Below are 21,620 nucleotides of genomic sequence, written 5' to 3' on the forward strand. Positions count from 1 at the left end.
GCTGCACAGAAGAGCTCAATACTGGAACTGGTTAATTACATAGCTGAATCTCAGGAAGCAGTGGTGACAAGGTTGAACAGGAATGTGCAAGTGTGCCTCTGTGAGATCGGTGTATATAGGAAATATATTTTTGTTAAGGCTGGCAAAAATGGAGGACAAGGTCTCTATTATGTCGGACTTCTTCACAATTAATTTGTTCACTCTCTTCAGATCTATAGTTTAGTCTTGCATCCAACTTCTCTTAAGCAGTGTACATCACAGAACACCCCATAAAATCTGGGACTGCTCTATCACTCCTGCAGATGGAAAATAGCATTGGAAACCCAATAATTGTTGGATTTGTTGGAAGACTGGGAATGGAATCAGTCAGTTTCAGAGGGCACAAAATAATTCCAGGGGAAAGACTTTTTGAGCATCTCGTCTGTGGTGGTGGTCTTCCAGATCTCTGTGAAGGCATGAAGGTCTACCATCCAAAGAAAGGAGACTGATTCCAAGCATCCTGTAGGAGGAAAGAAAGGGCTTTTTGCCAGAATGTGGCTTTTGATTCAAACCACTTTGAAGCTTGGAAGACTGACATTTTGGCTTATTGTCCTGCTTGTTGTGAGAGAAACAGAGTGGATGGGAGGGACGAAAGGCATTGTTAGGAGTTCAAGTTTTCTTGCTGCTTTTTTAAGGAAAGCACGGGAAATGCCTTCTGTTTATCCTTTGCCTTGACTAGGACAACATAGAATAACTTTTTCCTTGCAAAGGGAACATTAGCTTAGCTTAGTGAGTGAAGAACTAAATCTCCACTGACAAAGCAACATGCTGTTTCTAGTCTCATTAGAGGCTAGAGAATGAACCTCCATTCATAAAGCATCCAAAAAGGCATCTGCTAGAAAGGCAGAGGCTTAGGAAATCCTCTTGAGGCCATTGTTGAAATATCAGAAAGGGGGACCAGCTCATTGTCCTACATGGAGGCAGCTCGGGCAAATGGTGAGGCCACAGAAGAGGCCCAAAGAGTTTGAAATGAAGCCTTGAAGCATCTGTAGAGTGCATTTTCTCCTCTCTGTTTGTTGGGGTGCAGAAAGGGGAAAAGCTTGAAGAGCAACTCTTCACTTAAATTTGGGGGTGGGGAGACAAAATATACTTTTGGGAGGAGAAAATTGTTTTTGGGGGGACAGCAAAGCACTTTTTAACATAAGGGGAGAGAAAAATATTGTTTAATAGTTGGGAAGGAAGAAAAGCATTTTAAAGAAAGAAGGAAAACATTTGCAGGGGAAGTTCAGAAAAATGAGAAGTCCTCAAGTACTTAGGAGAGATCTGAACCCTTGCTGGTCGTTGGCATCTCATTTGAATCCATTGACATCTTACCTTAATTTAAGGAAAGGCTAAGTATGTAGAGCAACAACTGACACATACTTTGGAAACTTAAGTTGGACAAAACATGATCTGGAGAGAGTAAAATGTTTAGCACAGTAAAGGAATAGATTTTCACCCTCTTTTTTGATGGGCACAAAGGGTTCTGAGGAGGCGAGGGTAAGGATCACCAGATCTACCCCAACTGGAATGCGTGAGAGAGGGAGAATGGGCAAATAAGAAAGACAAAAGCATTGTTTGTGATTTATGTACACAGTAGGACCTCAATATTTGTGGGGGTTCCATTCCACATTACAACCACGGAGACAGAAACCATGAATATCAAATCATTGGGGCAATGGGGAATTGGGGGTTAGGTTCCTGGTCACTGAAAAACCTCGCTAAAACATCGAATTTGGTGGGGTGGGTGGGGGAAAGCTGCCTACCATCTTAGGTGCTCTCCCTAAGTCATGCTGTGCCCACGAATGCTGCCAGATTGGCCGAAAATCAGCTGAAAATTGCTGTCCCCAACTATTAACAATGGAGCCATTCTGAGGCTCTGAAACACAAAATGGAAGCTGGAAATCACTTCCATGGTAATTTCCGACCACGCCTGACCTGTGGATATACATGTTCATCATGTCTCCCCGCATTTCCCCCCATGTATGCTGAGATTGGGTTTCTATTATGGAGATTTTTGGCTGGTTTGGTGGCATTTGGGGGCACTGTGTGACTCGGGGGGGTGTCAGCTAAGATGGTAGGCAGCTTTCCTCTGCACCCCCCCTCCAAAAAAAAAATTCGATGTTTCAGCAAGGTTTTCTGGTGACTAGGAACCCAACCCTCAGTTCCCCATTGCCCCAATTACTCAGTATTCATGGGCTCCGTATCCAGTTGTAGCATGGAATGGAACCCCCAATGTTTTTATGCTTGTGTTTTAAAATTTTAATCAGATTTGTTTTATATTTTTAGCTTAATATTTTAATTGTGTCATTTTACAATCTTGTTTTTAAATTCTGTGTAAACTGCCTTGGGATTGTTTTAATGAAAGGTGGTATATAAATTTAACAATTTACAATAAATAAAAAATGAAAATAAAATAAATAAGATGTCCTTACAGTACTGTTGCAGCAAAGATACAAGGGGCATGGGGAAAAGGGGAAGAAGGTGGGGGGACCTCATCTTCATTTTTTTGTTGTTGTTCCAGGGACCACTCCAACCTTGCTATGTTCCTACCCTTGCTTCTATCCCTGTGGGACTCCAGGCCAGTGTCTATGAGGATTTATATTACCCTACTTGGACTCTAGGTTCCACTTACCACACTTTGTGATTTCCTACAAAGGTACTCTCAAAAAAAGAAAACATATTGACATTAAAATGGCAATTCTGTGCTTCGGGTGGGGGGGGAATTAAATAGTGTGCATGTTTAGTCTCTTGAACACATACCGTCGTGACATCAGAATTTGGAGGGGTCATCTCCACTAGGTTAATGAAGTATGGCTCATCTTTCCATACGGGATAGTTATCATTTATGTCCAGCAAAGTGATGTTTACCTGAAAACAATGACAGTTGTGAATATGAGCTTGTTTACATATTAGGCAATACCCTAAGCCTGTATTTGCAGGCTTAGATTCTCATTCTCTCTCTCTCTCCCTCCCTCCCTCCCTCCAAGCTATACATGCCAGACAGGAACTTGATGCCAATGACTCACAAAGCTCTCTTCCTCATGCGACTTTGAACGCCCTGCTGTCACACACAATAGCTTTTTAGCAAGATGTTGCTGCTTCAACCCTATTTGCCTCAGCAATGCCAGTGCTTATTCTTCATTGTTTATGCTGAAAAAAGCGGGTGCTGCTCTCCAGGGGAGCTTTCAGAATTCTGTGCTTAGATTGCCTGACAGATGCACAAACACCTTTGTCTACAAGCACATGAGTCACAACAAATATCTGAATTTGACTAATTTTCTCTCCACCTCTGAGCCATTTCCATTATTGTCTTCCGGACTGTTCACAATATCTGGAGTAATCTTGATGAATACATTCTTCTGCTGAATATATTTGTCACTGGGGATATTTGAAATAAGATCTGCTAGGTCGAAACAGTCACATGTTTCTTCTGTTCCTTGAAAGAACTTGTGAAGCTTAGGATGAAGTCTCATAATTTTTGACAGTGTGGTTTTAATACCAAAGCTGTTAGCTGCTGTCAGGAGTGCTGACATGGCTAAACACCACTGCAGGTCATCAGGGTGATGCCACCATCACAAGCCAGATGATCTGGAGATGTTTCAGTTGCCATGGGGATGCTGCTGAAAATGGCCTCTCCATAGCATGTCTGGATTAATACCATCATGTTATGAATCTTTATGTCCCATTCCTGTAGTAGCTAGAAATGTGGAGTAGGGCAGCAATCCATGTACATGAGAGAACATGAAAGAACCCATACATAAATGAAATCTTGAATGCCGAGTGAAATTTCACTCATGAGAAAGTCTAGGGTCAAGAAACATTTTAAGTTTCTGTTTGAATATGAAAGAGCCTGGCAACCAGGAAACTTGCATTATGATGTATTTACACTGCTTTACAATAACCTTTATCCTTTAATATTGTGATTTAATATTGTAGTTCCCATTAAGACTATAAAGCAGGATATACATTTAACAAAAACCTATTTGTAGATGTTACACCTGAAGTGGGGATACTCTCCACGAGCAGGCCATTTTCAGAAGTATCCTTATAGCAGCCCTAATATCACTCTAGTTCTAAGACATATTGTAGACTGGGATCATAACTTCTATTGGACCAATCTATTGATGGATTTTTTAAAAAAAATAAAGTCACAGAATTAGAAAGGATCAAAAAGCCATATGATCAAACGCGCAGCTTCAAGGATGAACCATCCACCCACTAGGCCCCTCACATCAGCTTGGACAACCCAAACCAGTGTACAATAATAGTGACTGCATTACTTATAGAATATGTGAGGACAACAACCCCCTCCCCCTCTGTCATTGCCAATCCATCCCAAGAAACCCATTCATCAAATTATCACAGCATAAATTTAACTGGGTATGCTTCCATACCATTCAGTATACTGACTCTGGATATAGCACTTTCAGATACCACAGAGAAAGTGAGGAAAAAATTCCAAATGAGGATTGAGGGGAGTGCTTCTTGACCCCAATGGCCATCAGGAAAAAAGTTATACAGTATCCTTAAAAAAACAAAAACAAAACAAAACAAGACCTCTTCCAGATGGCAATAAAAAGCACAGAAATCATGTTTTTCCAAGCACATTTTTAGTCTCTTTCCACACACACACACACACACACACACACACACACACACCAGCAGGCTCCCCTAGTCTCAGACAGCAGAAATTCACATTCTATCCATATGGACAGCAGGGTCCTAGTGTGATGCACTAGTTCAGTGCCACAGGAAGGGGAGTAGGAGCTTTAAGTAAGAAAGAGGAGAGCATGTCCTTACCTGCTCTCTGCCATGCCATGAAGCTTCCTGTTGGGGTGGTGCTCGCTCCAGTACCCACGCACAGCGCCAGCATGCACATAGCATCCACACATGCGTGGGTACCGTTTGCATGGTCAGCAATACCATGTTGACCGTGCAAATGGTGTCCGTGGATGTGTGGACACCATGTGTGTGCTGGTGCAGCGTGTGGGTGCTTGGGCCGAGTGCCGTCCCAGCAGGAAGCTCAAGGGGGTAAAAGAGAGAAGGTTAGAGCCTGCTCTCCTTTTTCTCAAAGCCTCCACTCCCTGCGGTGCCAAACTAGTGCTTGAACCTGAGTCCGTGCACACCCATAATTTTCAACCGTCTCTAGACACAAGAGGACTTTCACACTGGTAATTAGAATATTACATGGAACCAAAAAGACAAGGATTAAAGAATAGAACAATATCGGACCTCTGAAAAGTATAAGCATGCATATGTATTCAGTACTTGTTTTGGGCCCCTTTTGCAGCTATTACTGCCTCAATGCGGCGTGGCATGGATGCTATCAGCCTGTGGCACTGATGAGGTATTATGGAAGACCAGGATGCTTCATTAGCGGCCTTCAGCAATTCTGCATTGTTTGGTCTCATGTCTCTCATCCTTCTCTTGGCAATGCCCCATAGATTCTCTATGGGGTCAGGTCAGGCGAGTTTGCTGGCCAATCAAGCACAGTACACTGTATACTTTTCAGAGGTCCGATATTGTTCTGTTCTTCAATCCTTGTCTTCTTGGTTCCATGTAATATTCTAATTTTCTTAGATTGTGGATTTGGGGTTTTTATGAGCTGTACACCATGATCATCACAATTATAACAAATTAAGGCTTGACTTATCTCGCTTTGCATGTAATGCGTCTGTCTCATATATCAGTTTCACCTTTTAATTTGCATTACTGAAATTAATGGACTTTTGCACGATATTCTAATTTTCTGAGTTTCACCTGTATAAGGTTGTTAGGTTCTGTGTTGCAGAGTGTAAAATACATCATGAGCAGACTGCCAACAAACTGTAAATTGATCACTGATAATATGTTATTTAGGGTTAGTTAAGGGGTTGGTGTTATTTAGTGCTGTAGTTTCTGCTGTTTAGTATTTCTAATATTTTAATATTCTAATGTCAATGTTTAATGTCTTAGTGTAATTCTTAATCTGCTGCTCAGTGCTGAACATATTTAAATATGTTGTATTTTATGCTGGTCAAAGACTGAAATAAAATCAATTAATCAATCAATCATCTTTATTATGGTCAAAGACCAGCACAGGATAAAGTACAGTTACAATATAATGAAACTCATGCTAAATAAAATATAACTCTAGAAGCTAAGGATGATTATAGTAGTAAAATACAAATTTTAAAACTGTATGGAATTAATAAAATAAAATGCTACCGGCTAAGCCTAAAAACTTGTAGGAAGATTAACAGAGTAAATGAATAGCTATCCTTAAAAGTATGGCAACTAAAAGTATAAAATAGTTAAAATAATATGTACAAGCTACATAAAAGCAATATAAAAGCAGTGAAGTAAAAGGCAAATTAAAATTATTATACAATCAAGCAAATAAAATGCTCAACAGTCAGACATCTGCTGCCAGGATATTAACTGGTGGTCAGGATCCTACAGATCTTTCACGCTTCCCCACAGAACCTGGCAACTTTGTACGTGAAGGACCGACTGTCATCTTGAGAGCAGCATCTTGGTGTAGACTTGACTAGAGTGGCTGGGGTATTTAAGAAGCAGGGGAGATATGAGCCTGTCCCAACTGTCTTAATAAAAGGCACACAAATGGAACACATGGCCTGTGGTTTCTACCTCCCCAGAGTCACAAGGACAGAGCCTTTCTATGAACGGGATCTTCTTGCATTTGCTTTCCAGAAAGGCAGAGGGAAGGGCACGACATCGTGCAAGGGTGAATGCCCTTCTATGGCTTGATATTTCCAAGTGTGCCAAATATGCAGAGGGGGAGATGGTAAACCTACAACTGTCCGGGGCCAGAAAGCCTGTCGTCTTATTTAGATCTGCCTGGCATTCCGTGTCTGGAATCCTGTTTGATGGCCATTTTTGCCTTGTCCCAGCCCATTGTAAGCAAAATGGACAGAAAGAAGCCCAGCTGTGCCACTTTGTTGGGGACTGCCCATTTCCATGAGGACTGAAAGTTGTCTTGCAGGGTTAGTAGGGCCAAGCCCCGTGGGCAAAGGGCTAGTTTGAGCCAGTTGTTGAGAACTGTCATCCAAACCTTCGCCTCAATTTTTATCATGCCAGTTTCCAGCCATAGGGTGGCACTGGAGACACAGCAAGGCACTTGAAAGGTCCCTCTCAGGAATGTAGATTGAACATGTTCCAGTTTGGCAAGATTGGATGGAGATCCTGGGTGGGTGCCAAATAGAAGTTGTGCCAACGACTTGGCTTCATATGGTTTGAGCACTGCAGGTATGTAATGGTCGCCTCTAGTACGTAAGAACTTCACAATGGCAGAGGAGCTCCTCTGTGCTGCTAGAGCAACGTGTTCACAATGGGACCTTCTTGAATCAGAGGCATGAAGGACCACCCCCAGGTACATAAAGCAGGCGACCAGCTCAATTCTGTGCCCATCAATATTCCAATGGTGGATCTTTGGTCTTCTGGCGAAGGCCATGACCTTGGTTTTTTGATAATTTATTTCCAACTAGCCGACCCTGCACAGAGTATCTGTGTGCTCTTTGGGGCCGGCGATTACCTCTCCCCACCCTTCTGCCCCAGTCTCCACTTCCAGCACCCAGCCGCCTCTCCTCCCCACCGCCACTTCTGCCCCCCTTTCTTTCCCCCCTCCGGGGCCTGGCCTCCGTGGCCAGGCCAGGCCTGCCATCTCTGGCCTCCACGGCTGGGCTGCAGTGGCAACCAATCCTCCTGGGTGCGCCTCAGCCAATCAGGCGCGTCTGCTGCCCAGCCAATCAGCTGGGCGCTTGGACGCACATTCCAAGGCACACCCAGGAGAATTATATATATAGATTGTTTACTCTTGCAATGCTGAGATAGTGCTGCCAGCGCCTTTCTGAGACCTACAGGTGTCCTTGAGAGGATAGCAGTAGCTTCTGCATAAAGTAAGATGGAGATGGGTCAAGTGGCCAGCTTGGGAGGGTGGAAGTCAGGGTTGCTGAGGCAGCTCACCATGGGATTGATATAGAAGTTGAACAGTAGGGTGGGCCAAGAGAAATCCTTGTTTAACTCCCTTCTGGGTTGAAATAGGGTTTGTAAGGTGTCCTTGGGGGCTACATCTCACCTTAAGTTATGTGTATGTGTGAAGGGTGTGGATCAGATACAGCAGGCGTCAATCAATAGAGGAGGATTTAAGCTTTTCCCAAAGCTTCACTCGGGAGATGGAGTCCAATGCAGGCTTAAGGTCTATGAAGGCAGCATAGAGGGAGGTAGATTTGTTAAAAGAGTACCTTTCAATAAGATGTTGGAGCACCAGGCACTGATCAGTAGTAGATTTGCTCTCCCTAAATCCTGTTTGTTCATCTGCCAGCATCTCTTCTTGCTCTAGCCAGTCCTTGAATTTCCCATGTATGTGTCTGCATACAGTTTGCTGATGGTGTTGAGCAGGCTAATGGACCTATAATTGGCAGGGCCATCCCTTTGTCCCTTTTTGAATATCGCCCACCCCCAGTCCTTGGGGATGCGGCCCTGGCAGTCAATATGGGTAAATAGCGAGGCCAGGACTGGAGCCCACCACTCCAGGTTGCTTTTTAGAAGATCTGTAGGGATGAGGTCTTCTCCTGGGGCCTTTCCCACTTTAGATTGTGTGATAAGGGACTCAACCTCCACTGCAGTGACTGGTGGCCAGCCAGGCAAGTCTTTTATATCCTCTGGAGGGGGTCGTTAGTTTGCCATTGCATCCTCATATAGGCTCTGGAAGTGCAATTCCCAGGTTGTTGGAGGGATGTGGGAATCTATTGGGGTCATGCCATTGTAGGAGGAGTTGGCCGTGATGCGCCAAAATGTGGAGGAGTCCTTATCCTTGGCTGCCTGGATGAGTTGTGACAAGTGGCCCTCATGACCTCTCTCTTCTTGTTGTCAATAAGTATTTATATTGTTTCTTAAGATGTGAGAGGCCCTCTAGGGCATCTGCCCCAGAGCCAGCACTCTAGGAGAGGTAAGTGGATGTAAGGGCTTTCTTTTATTCTATGCAGTCCTTATAGAACCACAGTTTGGATGCACACTTGGGGGGCTCTGAAGTGTAGTCCACCTTCCTAATTAAATGATGTTGGAGTTCACGTACTAAAGCATCATATCTCTCCAGAGGGGCAAGAGATGGCTCCTTTGAAGTGAGGTCTTTCTGATGAACCAGGAAGGGTTCTACTGCAAGCAATTCTTTTATCGTTTGATCAAGCTCAGGTGTCCATTTGGCACAGCATCTCCCCTGACCTTCTGGTAAAATATTGGGAGTGTAGCGAATCTCTAGGTGTAACTGTTGGCTCAAGGGCGCCAGTTGGAGGAGGAGTGGAAAATGGTCACTATCTACATGAGAGATGACTTCAAAGTTAATCACCAAAGGGAGCAGGTTCCCGGTAACAGCAATATAGTCTATGGTGCTTGTTTTGGTATAGGATAAATATGTGAATTCACCTGGATGGTCACTTTCCAGTGAGCCATTTAGGATCTGAAGGTTAAGTCTGGCAGTCATTTGTGCTAGGCAGAATCCCACATAGTTTGCTCTCAGATCCTTTGACAGGCGGGTTAGGGGTAGGAGTTCCGATCCTGAGTGAGGGGAGGATAGCTGATGTCGATTAAATAAGGTGTGCTCATCTGGTCCCATCCTAGCATTAAAGTAACCTCCCATCACCACCAGAGCTTCGGGGTTCACCAGCAGTAGGTCATTTGTGTATTGCTCGAGCTCAGTCCATAGAGAGCAAATTACAGGTTTCCGTTGCTGAGGTGGTAAGTATATACTGATTAGCAGCGGCAAATTGGGGCCATAATGGATTAACAAGGCCATAGCATATTGTTTTAATGAGGGGGGTGGTCAGCGTTGCCCGCAGGGAGTTGGAAACAAGTATTGTCAAGCCTCCTTTAAGCCTACCATGCCCAGTCCCAGGTACCGCTGCCAAAGAGAATGCGTGAAATCCATTGAGTATAAGATCAGCTGCTGTCAAGGTTTCCTGGGCTAGGATAATATCAAATTGTGAGAGGAAGTTGTTGCAGTCTGTCTCTGCAACAAACCCAGCCAGCGAGGCTCATGATATGAGCTTGATCCCATGCTGGTCTGGGGGATGTCATTGTGCAGAGTCGAAGGGTGGCGGTTGTGTGGAGGGATCCTGCAATGTCATCGGGTTTACACAGGGTTGCTGTGGGAAGCATAAGTCCTGAGGGGAGATAGCAGGTGGAGCAATTTCAGGTTCTTGGGCACCCACCTCTGTTAGCGTGGTAAAAGTGTCAGAGGGGTTGTTGCTGTTGAGGAGAGTTCCTGGACCCAAGCCTTGTGTGCTGGTGTCCTCTGTGGTTACAGAGAGGGGCTCGATCGATGGGGGCACTGCAGGGGCCCCTACCTCTGACAAACTACCTACTTCCAGTGATGTATGTATCTGTTGTTGCTTCTGAAGTGATGACTATCCCAAAGGAGCCTCGTCCTCTAGTTGCTCGTGGCTCAAGTAGGGGGACAAATGGAGCTGGAGGCACACCCTACTCCCAGGTGTATCCAAGATGGTTTGTGGTTCCTCAGGTTGTGGAGATGATGTGGCGGGGGAGCATGGAGACACTCCCCTAGGGTGGTTGACACATACAGGTTGCCTGAGTTAAGCAGTGCAGTGACCTTGTCGAAGTGTGGGTCACTGGCAAATAGCATTCCAGGGTGCAGTTCTTGCAAGGTAGTGGCCCCTGCCAGAGGTCCCTCGCCTGCTTCTGGGGCCTCTGTCCTGAATGTTCTAGGATATTCATTAGAGATAGGGAGGAGCCTGGGGGACTGGTCTTTATCACAGTCACTTTCTAGATCCGTTTCAGATCCTGAATCAGCTGCACAATCTTCTGCGATCACTTTTTAAAGTCTTTTTGGGGTGATTTTAGCTGGACTTCCATTGATAATTCCTGATCGATTTCAGAGTCTGTGGTAGGGTCCATGGCTGAGTAGCCAGCTCTGTGTCTTTTTGGGCTCAATCTCTTCAAAAGTGCCGCAAGTTTACTCTATAATTGTATCAGGTCATCTTGTCTGCAGGGTTCAGAGTTTGCCAACTCTGTAGAGAGAGTTGGTTGTGGCTTATCTTGGCTAGAAAGCTTGTTTTGGATTTGTGTCCTTGGTAGAGCATTCCAAGCCTCAGCTAGTGAGGTGCTGCTACAGCTCAGAGGGGGCAGTTTATTGTTAGTGTAGGAGACAGGATTCTTGCTGCTAATGTTTTTGAGGCCCTTCATTAATGGTCTGAAGCCAAAATCTTTAAAAACACGGTGCGAGGTGATGTGGAATTGTCTCAAGCACTGGGCTGAATAGATTAGCTGTGTGGGCATCCTTGCAGACTTGAAGGTTATGAATAGCCTTTATGGTCTAGCTGTGTCAGTAGAAAGTGAAAGTGCTCTATCTCTGAAGGGGATATTGGTTGGTTTAGAAGCTCCAACAGGGAGGTGAGTATCTTTATTTTGCTTGCCCATAAATATGAATCCTTCCTGGGAAAGTGGATAAGAGTCTGATGAGTTTGCAAGATTCTTCATAGCTTTTCCTTGTTATTTCCAGCTGCTTCTGGGTATACCCAGTGCAGTGAGTCAGAAGTCAAGCAAGAGGGGAGGGCTGGCTGGGAGCTGTTGATGTCAGCTGTGCTGTTAACCCCTTGCTGGGTTCTAGCTGATAAGTGGGCAAAAGCCTGTGTTAAACTATTTATTTATCCCCCAATTTGGTTCAGACACCCTAAAATTAAATTCAGGCTTTCCGCTGAGATAAGGCAAGCATCGCTTAGCTGCTGGGTAAAAAAGTCAGACTGGGAGCTAGGTAATTGTCCAGCTATAGAGCTTTGGACCCCTTGTCTCAGGGAGTTTCCCTCCTCCTCTCTCTGATGAGACAATTTTAAGGTAGATTGTTTGATATCTGTCTCCTGGGGAGTTGGCTTGGCAGTGGGGATAGGGGCTTCCATGGCCAGGGCTGCAAATCTGTTCTTGGTACTCACAGCAAACGGCGCTACCTCATCTGGGGGGAAGAAGTTTTCAATCCTTAGCTGTTTCTTCTTCCTAGATCTTCCCCCTCCTTCCTCAGGTGTGCTCTTGTTGCTGGGACTCTTTTCTAGTCTTTTTCTCCCCCGGGGGGGGGGGTTAGCCCCTTGGATGACATGCCTGGGGTGGGGGGATGTCCGAGCACAGGCAGGAGCTTGGAAATTAGGCTGGTAGCCCATCACCATCTTGCCCCTCCTGAAAAAAAATCACTGACTGATTGATTGATAGTGTGATTTTTCCCAACAGTCCCTGCTGGCCAGCTCTTGTTTTCCATAAAGAACTGATTTCTACTTTTTCTGGTGAATGCAGTTCTCCACATAAAGCAGGAGCTGGCCAGCAGGTGGCACTGAGAAAAACATGCTAGGACCCTGCTGTACATATAGGCAGAGTGAAGATACCCACTGCCTAAGACTACAGAAACCTGCAGGTGGGTGTGCAAAGAGAGTAAGATTGCACTTAGAAAGGTGCTGTACCAGTGCATATTATTGCTGTCTAGAAGTGGCCCAAGCCTGTTTTAAACCCAGTGAGGCTTTTTGCACCCACAACTATTTCATAATGTTAGTAGTTAAAGGAGAATAAAAACCTTCTGTTAATGTCCAATTTGGAACCACTGATTCTTACTCAATTCTCTTTAACCTTTCGATAAATAAGCACTCTGCTAAATTAGCATTTAGGCACACATTCAGTCTAAATTGGAATACAGAATTAAGAACACACTTGAAAGCTATTGTGCCCTCCTCCCCCAAAGTTGCAGTAGAGTGGTAACATGTATGAACATTTCTACAATCAATGGTATTCATGTTCCCAATAGTGATAAGAGACAAGCACAGAGAGTAATCAGTCAGCATGGCACACAGGAGGTAATTGCCCTGTAATTCTAACAGTAGTATTGTCTCCAATTGAATCTAGTGTAGTCTTTACCATGTGTAGAAAGGAAAATAATTATAGGAGATCAGAAAAAGACACCACTAGTACTGTTCCTAACTGCCACAGCATTTATTCACATTCATATACTCATACAGTTTGGGTTGCTCCCATACCAGTTCTATAGGCAAGGAGTATGGTATAATGGTTTTCCTTATACCCCCAGTCAGAACTCAGAGAAGAATGGTCAGTAGGACTGTATGAAGATTCATCTGCACATTGTCCCTGTGGGGAAAGTGGTAGCTTGCAGCATTTACATCTCTACAAAGTAGTCCTCTGAGCAGCATCAGGGAAGGCCCTTAAATGGATTCATTCAGAGTGGTGGGAAGCTCCAGTGAGGCCTTAGAGGCACACAGCAATGTGCACAGGAAGTGCAGAGTTATGACTGTGCTATAGCTCTATGGGATAAATGCTGGGAAGGACTACATTTCCCAGCACTCTCTGTGCATGTTGCTGTGCACCTTTCAAAACATCACTGAGGCTTCCCATGACTCTTAAGGGTCCACCCCATATTATGCAAGGCTCAGTGTGGAGGTAATTGCTGCAAGCAGCTGCTCCCCCTCAGGGCCAAGAGCAATGTGAATATGATTCAGCTTCAACACTTCAAAGCCTTTGTGCAGCCTTAATGAACAGGTGTGGAGAAATCACTTTGGTCCAGCCTTTATAGGATTTTCAGTCCCCGTACAGGAAATGTCAATCCCTGGGGGATGAAGTAATGGTTTATGGAAGGCATTTGTCTGAGGTAAATTCTGGGCACATCCTGATATGCAAATTAGATGTCTCAAAAGTTTGTGAATTTGGATTGGATGGGGAATGGAAAAATGAATAGTCCATAGGCCAAAAGCTGCCTAGTTTAAGCCAATGAGAAAAAAAAGTTGTGGGCAAATCAGAAGCTGGATCCAGGATCCTGTCCTTCAATCAGCAGGAAGTCTCTAGATGCAGAGGATTGAGAGTTGCCTCAGAGGAAGCAGTCTAGGAGACTGGGAGGCATCAAAGTGGCAGCTGGCCAGGAAAGCCAGAGGGTGGCTAGGAGAAGAAGATCCCCAGGTAAAAAAAAACTTTCCCGGTTCAACCCAGAAGGAGCAGCAAGAGGAAGGGTGTAGAGAGCAAGAGTCCCTTAAGAAAAGTGACCCTCTAGCTGTCTTCTGTGAAGGTGTGAACTCAGGAAGGCCATGGAAGAAGAATCCTCCTTCAGGTCCTCTGAGCTGAATCAGGGCAGTTTAGTTCAGCGGAATTGGCAAAGGGGGAAGATCAAAGGCATAGCAAAGCTGGAGTCAGCCTTTGGACAAAAACAGGATATGGATTCCTAACTTCCCACCACCTCCCTGCATCTTAATTTGGAGAGGCAGAAGGGGGAGATCCAAGAGCAAGCAGACTGTTGCTCAGCTGGTGAGCCCCTCTCCTTCAGGTACTCAGGTACATTTTGTCCCCCCTTGTTCAATTATAGCTCCGCCCCTGGGGAGGATTTAGAGAAAGGAAACTATGGAGCATCAGGGAGGATAATCGATTTGGCATTTATTTAGGGGAAAGTGCTAATCCAGCCATTCTTTTACTCTGCAACAAGCAAGCAACACAAACATATAATTCACTAATTTGAATTTTATCTTATTCTGTTTCTTATAATAAAGTTATTTTGTTTTGGGTCTTTTATATTTTGTATCTGCTTGTCTATTCCTCCCCACTCCCGCCACACAAATCTCATTACTAGAGTTTTAAACATGAAATATTTTTCTTTTTATCCTAAGGTTGTTAGATGGTAGCAATTGGTTGAGTGATCAAAGACAGGTCTTTTGGGGAATAAACCTGCTGAAATAGCCATCATTTTGTAGGGGGAAAGGGAGTTCCTAAAGGCCATCTATCACACAAGGGCACAATTTTGAATTTGTAGGGTGAAGAGAGAATAGATTTTAGTTAGGCTGGATGTGTGTGTGGGGTGGATGCAAGGTCACATTGTGCAAAAAACAAAAGTGTATGCAGGGAGCATTTGTTGTGATTATGAATCCCTGCTATATAGGCAAAGATGCACCTTTTCAAGGTAGCTCTCTTGTATTTTGGAGGGAAAGAGCAACTGTCCCTATTCAAGACCTGGTTGTTGCTGTCATAAACTTTGTGCTTTTTTTTTTTTTAAAGGCTCTGAGCCTTAGTTATGGGACAAGGAAGCATTTTCTCATATCTTTTATTACTCATTCTACCTAAATGGCATCCCTGAGCATAGACAATGTGCTGTGATACAACAAGCAGGTGTTGCTAATTTACTTATTTCTAATTATCCCTATAATTACAATGCAGAGTAATGCCTTGATAGGAGGCAAAGCTTGAATTTCATACAATGGGTTCCTAAGCAGCTGCTTTGTACTTATCTCTCACTGGCAGTTAATCTCTCTCTCTCTCTCTCACACACACACACACACTCTGCATTAAAGGAGTAGCCAAACTGGGAAGTGACCACATGGAACTCCTGACAGGTCCTAACATGGCTCCTCCTGGGCAATTAAAGAAAGAGATGGATCTGACTGAAGAAGGGTTGGGAAGATAAGGCAGTGGCAAGCTGCTCTACCCCCAAAATCAAAAATGTAGAGGAAAGTACTCACATTTCCCCCAGCAAATGCAGAGGAATACTTGATAGTAGAAGATCCTGTCAGGACTGGACCATACATACATGTATGACATTTGATTACTCAGCATCACTGAATGTGTAACTTGACTGTTTGGATTGACATTGGGTGATTTGAAAAATCTGTCTGAAATTGTTTATAGATCATTCTCACATGCAAGTGATAGCTTGATGCTATAGAAGAGTTATGCTCATGTATGTGTGAACTGGCCCTTCAATAGCTAAACATGGGGGAAAGGTCACCTTCTTTTGAAAGTGGATTCTTCATTTGATGCGATTTTAACAATAAATTCCTACCGGAATGTTCTCATTCAGCCCACTCCTGTGTCTTGAAAATACAACTTGAGCAGTAGTTATATAGATCACTGCTTCTGAGAAAGATAAGGATCGGGTATTCTTCTCTACTTCTGGAACTTTGGCAAGGTACAGAGTACTCTCAGAAATAGTCACATGCAAAAAGACTCCTCATACTATGTTTCTGAGTAGGACTTGATCAAATATTTTAATTTCAATTGTTGATAAAAATTAAATGCCTTCCTTTCTAGCTATTTATTGAGACATCATTGACTTTTTCCTGCATTTGCTGAAAGGCATAATATTGCATTCAGGATCAGCCATATTACCATAGTTGGTGTCAATGCATACAATGATACCCTGCTTGCTACATGGCATTTGCCTGGCTATGTTGACGAAAGTTTAGTAACTTCATCACATCACATGTCAGTGTGTGGTGGTGCCATCCTGTCTGTTATGTAGCATCTGACCAAGTACTAAGACCCATATGTGACAACATTTATAGAAGTCATTGCTGAAGGACCTGATAGAAGCAGCAATGGAAAAACAATTACTGGTGTTAACCAATTTGGATAAAAATTGATTTTTCAGATAATTTAATGACAGAATCAACAAAATCTTACATTCATCCAGAAGTGCAAGTTTTGATAAGAATACTAAAAAAGAAAACCGGTGGCAATTTGGTGCAGCCGTAGCTGCACAAGAGCAACTTTGGGAGCACTTTGTGCCTTTCAGAAATAGTGCCAGAAGCAGACCAGAGGAGCTCAGATAGGCAATCAGAGCAGCTGCCTTGGTTTCTCACTGCTCTAGTAAATTATTTAAAGTGTTTGAAATGCCTATTAAATCGATGCCCTGGGGCAGTCACCTGGTAGACTGAGCAGCAGTGGCTGATTGTTTAAAGAGTATCTGGCCATCAGAGACGCAGCATGCTCATTCTGTAATCGTGGGAGTAGATAGGAAAGAACATTGTAAAAATGGGGGGGGGGAGAGAAAAAACCAGAAAGACAGACAGCATACACCAAGAACATAATGAGCAGTAAGAGGCTGGAAAGAATGGGGTTATGGTGGGTGGCAAGGAGGGATGATCTAATACTGGTCAAGAAAAACAGTTACGGTAAAGGAGAAAGCTAATACTTTTCTCATTGAAAGAGAGGGAAGTAGCCAAAAGACACAAGATCATAGAGGAGGAGGTGACAGGGCTAAGGGGAGTTCTAGACATGAAGAATGCTGTAACATTGGTATTACACCACTATTTTCTCACAGCAAACTGATCAAGCATGAATGTCATCTTCATCTTTAAATGTAATCTTCATCTTTAAATGTAATCATCATCTTTAAATGTAATCTTTTTTAAATGTCTGTGTATACAGAGGAACTCTGGGTTTTTAGATACATGTACAAATGCGGAGAGCATGCACTTGTTACACGTTTGCTGCAGAAACACTGGTGTAGTTCCAGTGTTCCCCATAATACCTAAAGAAGATGTCCCCTGCACAGGACTAGTTAGAAAGCAAATTATAGTCTGGAGTGATCAAAATTAAACAAATAGGTCAGTGAGAAAGGGAGGCTGTAATGAGAAAGGAGATAAGGAAAAATGAGTAAGAATATGATGAAATGAAAAGTGGCTCCTGAAGGCGTTTACTGAAGGCATTACTTGTTTGTTACTCAGCCCTCCTCAATATCCCTATATTGTATTGTGCCCCCTAAAACCAGCAGTAAAACAGCGGTAGGACAATCAGTGTAGTGGTATGATCTGTTCTGACTCTGTGTTTGATGGAGTAAATAAGGATGATTAAATAGAGAGAGTTACGAGAAACCTAGATATCTGTTTCACATTTCGTACCGTGTCACCATCACATCTTTTCTTTTCAAACACTTTTCTTTAACTTCATAACAAATTTTTGTCAGGCTGAAAGGTTTTCAACAGCTTTTTCACAAGCACTCTTCCCCTCCCTCCTAAGTCAGAGAGAAAGAGGTTTGGGGTGGGAGGACTGGAGAAGATGAAGACGTTACTTACAAACAGGATGTATTATTGCATTTATATCCTGTTCTTCCTCCAAGGAGCTCAAAGTGGTAGACATATGGCTGTGTTTTGTTTTATGTATTTTTATTTATTTATTTAACACATTTCTATACCGCCCAAAACTTACAACAAAAAACAGAAAGTTAAAACATTAGTTAAAACAGATAAATGACAACAAAGAAATTAAAACATTGGTTAAAATAAGTAACAAAAAGTTAAAACATTACAACAATTTAAAACCTTAAAACAATATTTTAAAACAATGAAAACTATTTAAACGGTATTTAATTAAAAGCCTGGGTGAACAAATGTGCCTTTAAGGATTTTTTTTTTAAAAAAAATTGTCAGAGATGGGGAGGCTCTTATTTCAGCAGGGAGCATCCTCCAAAGCATCAGGGCAGCAACTGAGAAGACCCGACCCTGAGTATCCACCAGACAAACTGATGGCAACTGCAGACGGACCTCTCCTGATGATCTCAATAGGTGGTGGGGTTCATGAAGAAGAAGTTCTCTTTTCACATTGTATCCTCCCAACAATCATGTGATGAAAACTAGGCTGAGAGATGGTGACTGGCTTAAGGTCACTCAGTGGGTTTCATAGTTGAGCAAACATTTAAACCCATGCCCAATATTCTATACACTACAGCTCACTGACAAAAAAATCTGTCATAGTTCACAATGGGATGAGTGACAGCATTTGGCACTCCTAGTTAATGAGTGTTCATTAAATTCATGCTGCAAATCTCAGAAGCATACTAGGGAAGAGAACCAAATTCAACATTTTACCCCTAAGGGAATGGACTGATTGATTGATTAAGTGCCATCAAGTTGGTGTCAACTCCTAGCGACAACATAGATAGATTCTCTCCAGGATGATCTGTCTTCAACTTGGCCTTTAAGGTCTCTCAGTGGAGCATTCATTGCTGAGATAATTGAATCCATCCACCTTGCTGCTGGTCGTCCTCTTCTTCTCTTTCCTTCAACTTTCCCCAGCATTATGGACTTCTCAAGGGAGCTGGGTATTTGCATAATATGTCCAAAGTATGATTGTTTGAGCCTGGTCATTTGTGCCTCAAGTGAAAATTCTGGATTGATTTGTTTGTTTCCTGGCTGTCCATGGTATCCTCAAAAGTCTTCTCCAGCACCAAAGTTCAGAAGCTTCAATACTTCTTCTATCTTGCTTCTTCAAAGTCCAGCTTTCATATCCACAGAGTGTCACGGGGAAAACCATTGTCTGAACGATTCTGATCTTTGTAGACAGAGACACATCATGGCATCTAAATATCCTTTCCAAGGCCTTCATTGCAACCCTACCAAGTGCCAGTCTGTGGCGTATTTCTTGACTGCTGGATCCTTTACTGTTGACGGTCAATCCTAAAAGCCAGAAGCTATCTATCACTTCAATGTCTTAATTGTCAATTCTGAGGCTGGTAGCTATACGCGTTGCTATTAGTTTAGTCTTCTTTAGATTTAGTCACAGTCCCATTTTTTCACTGTGCGCCTTGACTTTCATTAGTAGAGCTTGCAGATCATCCGCATTCTCAGCTATCAGAGTGGTGTCATCAGCGTAGCACAGGTTATTGATGTTTCTTCCTCCAACTTTAAAACCACACTCATCTTCTTCCAATCCAGCTTCTCTCAGTATATGTTCAGCATATGTTGAATAAATAAGGAGAAAGTATACAGCCTTGTCTTACTCCTTTGCTGATCTGGAACCAGTCTGTTTCACCATGTTCTGTCTGGACTGTGGCTTTCTGCCCTGTGTATAGGTTTCTCACAAGAACAATGAGATGTTCTGGGATGCCCATTTTCCTAAGGATATTCCACAACTTGACATGGTCGACGCAATCAAAGGCTTTTCTATAGTCAATAAAGCACATATTGACTTCCTTCTGGTATTCTTTGGCTTTCTCAATTATCCAGCGTGCATCAGCAATGATGTCTCTTGATCCTCGGCCTTTTCTGAAACCAACTTGAACACCCGCCGTTTCCTTTTCCACATAGGGCTCTAATCTGCGTTGGATGGTCCTGAGCATTATTTTGCTAGCATGTGAAATTAAAGATATTGTGCGATGGTTTGCGCACTCTGTTAAGTCTCCTTTCTTTGGTATGGGTATATTGACTGATCTCTTCTAATCTGTTGGCCACTGTGTTGTTCTCCAAATTTGCTGTCATAATTTGGTTAGAGCCTTGACTGATTCTTCTACTGTTGCCTGCCATATTTCTGTAGCTATTCCATCAATTCCTGTAGCCTTCTGACTTGGTAATGACCGGAGTGCTGATCTAACTTCATCTTCCCGTACTAGAGGTTCTTTCAAGTAGGGGATATCTTCTAGAGTATCTTGGATGTGTCCCTGCTGTACAGATTTTCAGTATACTCCTTTCATCTCTGTTTGATTTCTGAATCAGTTACTATCTGTTGTTTGGCATCCCTTAACATACCAATTCGAGGTTGGAACCTCCCTCTGAGTTCAGAGATCTGTTTTTCCATGTCTATTTCCCTAAAGGATTAGTAGTGCTTAAATCTGGTATGAAAGGAGTTTACAACACAGAGATAAGACCATTCCAGACATGTGGAAACATGTCCAGTTAGTGCCTCAATGAGGTGCTGGTGCCACCCAGTTGCAGATTAGTTGCACCCAGTTGCACCTGGTGCCACACAGTTGCAAATCTTTGGTATCTGGGAATAATCTTGGCTATAACTTCTTTATTATGGTGCACAACTGATCTGTTGAATATGAATATAGGCACATCCAGGAGATGGTTACAAGGAAATCTGTCATGATAAAGACATCTTGTGTTATTATCTAAGACGTTTTCATAACAGAGAGGAAAAAGGAAGGGAAAAAACCACCTGACCATCTCCTGCAGGCTGATACATACAGTAATGGTCAGCAGCAGCATCCTGCTCCCTCCAGTCTCTTTTTAATGAGCCAAGATATATCACTCCTTTGAGGAAAATATGTCAAAACTAAAAATTTCTCTCAAGGAACATGAACTAGGGTTCATGGATGGGCGGGCGGGCAGGAGTATTTCATTTTTGGTTCTTTTATGCATTATTGGGTGGCATTTATAATTAGAAAGCCAGGTGAAGTCAAACGGTGTGCTAACTGAGGTTCTTGTAGACACTGTCATCTGTTTAAACAATAAGGTAGATAGCAAATTCCAGGCAAGTCCTCCCATGGGGACCCATTGGTGTGATGATGGTACTTAATTGCCTATTCTGAAGGAATAGACCAAAGAGTTCAGGTAATTTCCAAATGCACCACCCTTCTAAATAAGTAGCCAGTATTTTAATCAGTCAGTCATTTTGTGTTAGTTCCATTCATCTCTCAGTTTATAAACACATTTAGGGAAATATGCTAGGATACCTTTTATCAAGTTCACGTGTTTGTGATAGAACTGGGCTTTGATGTAGAAGAAAATAAGTTATTCCGTCACTGAAGAAATACAAACAAAAGAAGAACATTCTGTATTTAGATAATTAAATACAGGTAAAGGTAAAGTCTGCCATCAAGTCGATTTCGATTCCTGGTGCCCACAGAGCCCTGTGATTTTCTTTGGTAGAATACAGGAGGGGTTTACCATTGCCTCCTCCCACGCAGTTATGAGATGATGCCTTTCAGCATCCTCCTATATCGCTCAATATAGTCCCAGCGGGGATTCGAAACGGCAACCTTCCACTCCTTAGTCAAGCATTTCCCCTGCTGCACCACTTGAGGTGCAGCATTATTATTATTATCATCATCATCATCATCA

At 43.1% G+C, this 21,620-nt stretch overlaps 1 protein-coding gene across 12 annotated transcripts in view; it reads right to left on the reverse strand.

Annotated features, from left to right (window-relative positions):
• Positions 1-21,620, reverse strand: part of CDH23 (cadherin related 23) — an 846,530-nt gene that overhangs the window by 286,841 nt on the left and 538,069 nt on the right. For all 12 annotated transcript variants that reach the window (XR_008320257.1, XM_053312564.1, XM_053312546.1 and 9 more), the window contains one exon: positions 2,782-2,889. Coding sequence is in view for 11 of the 12 variants with exons in the window: in XM_053312564.1 (XP_053168539.1) it covers positions 2,782-2,889 (108 nt within the window). In the remaining variant the exon portion in view is untranslated. The remainder of the gene's footprint in view (positions 1-2,781; positions 2,890-21,620) is intronic.

The sequence above is a fragment of the Hemicordylus capensis genome, chromosome 3 (genome assembly GCF_027244095.1).
Source record: "Hemicordylus capensis ecotype Gifberg chromosome 3, rHemCap1.1.pri, whole genome shotgun sequence".
Taxonomy (NCBI): Eukaryota; Metazoa; Chordata; class Lepidosauria; order Squamata; family Cordylidae; genus Hemicordylus; species Hemicordylus capensis.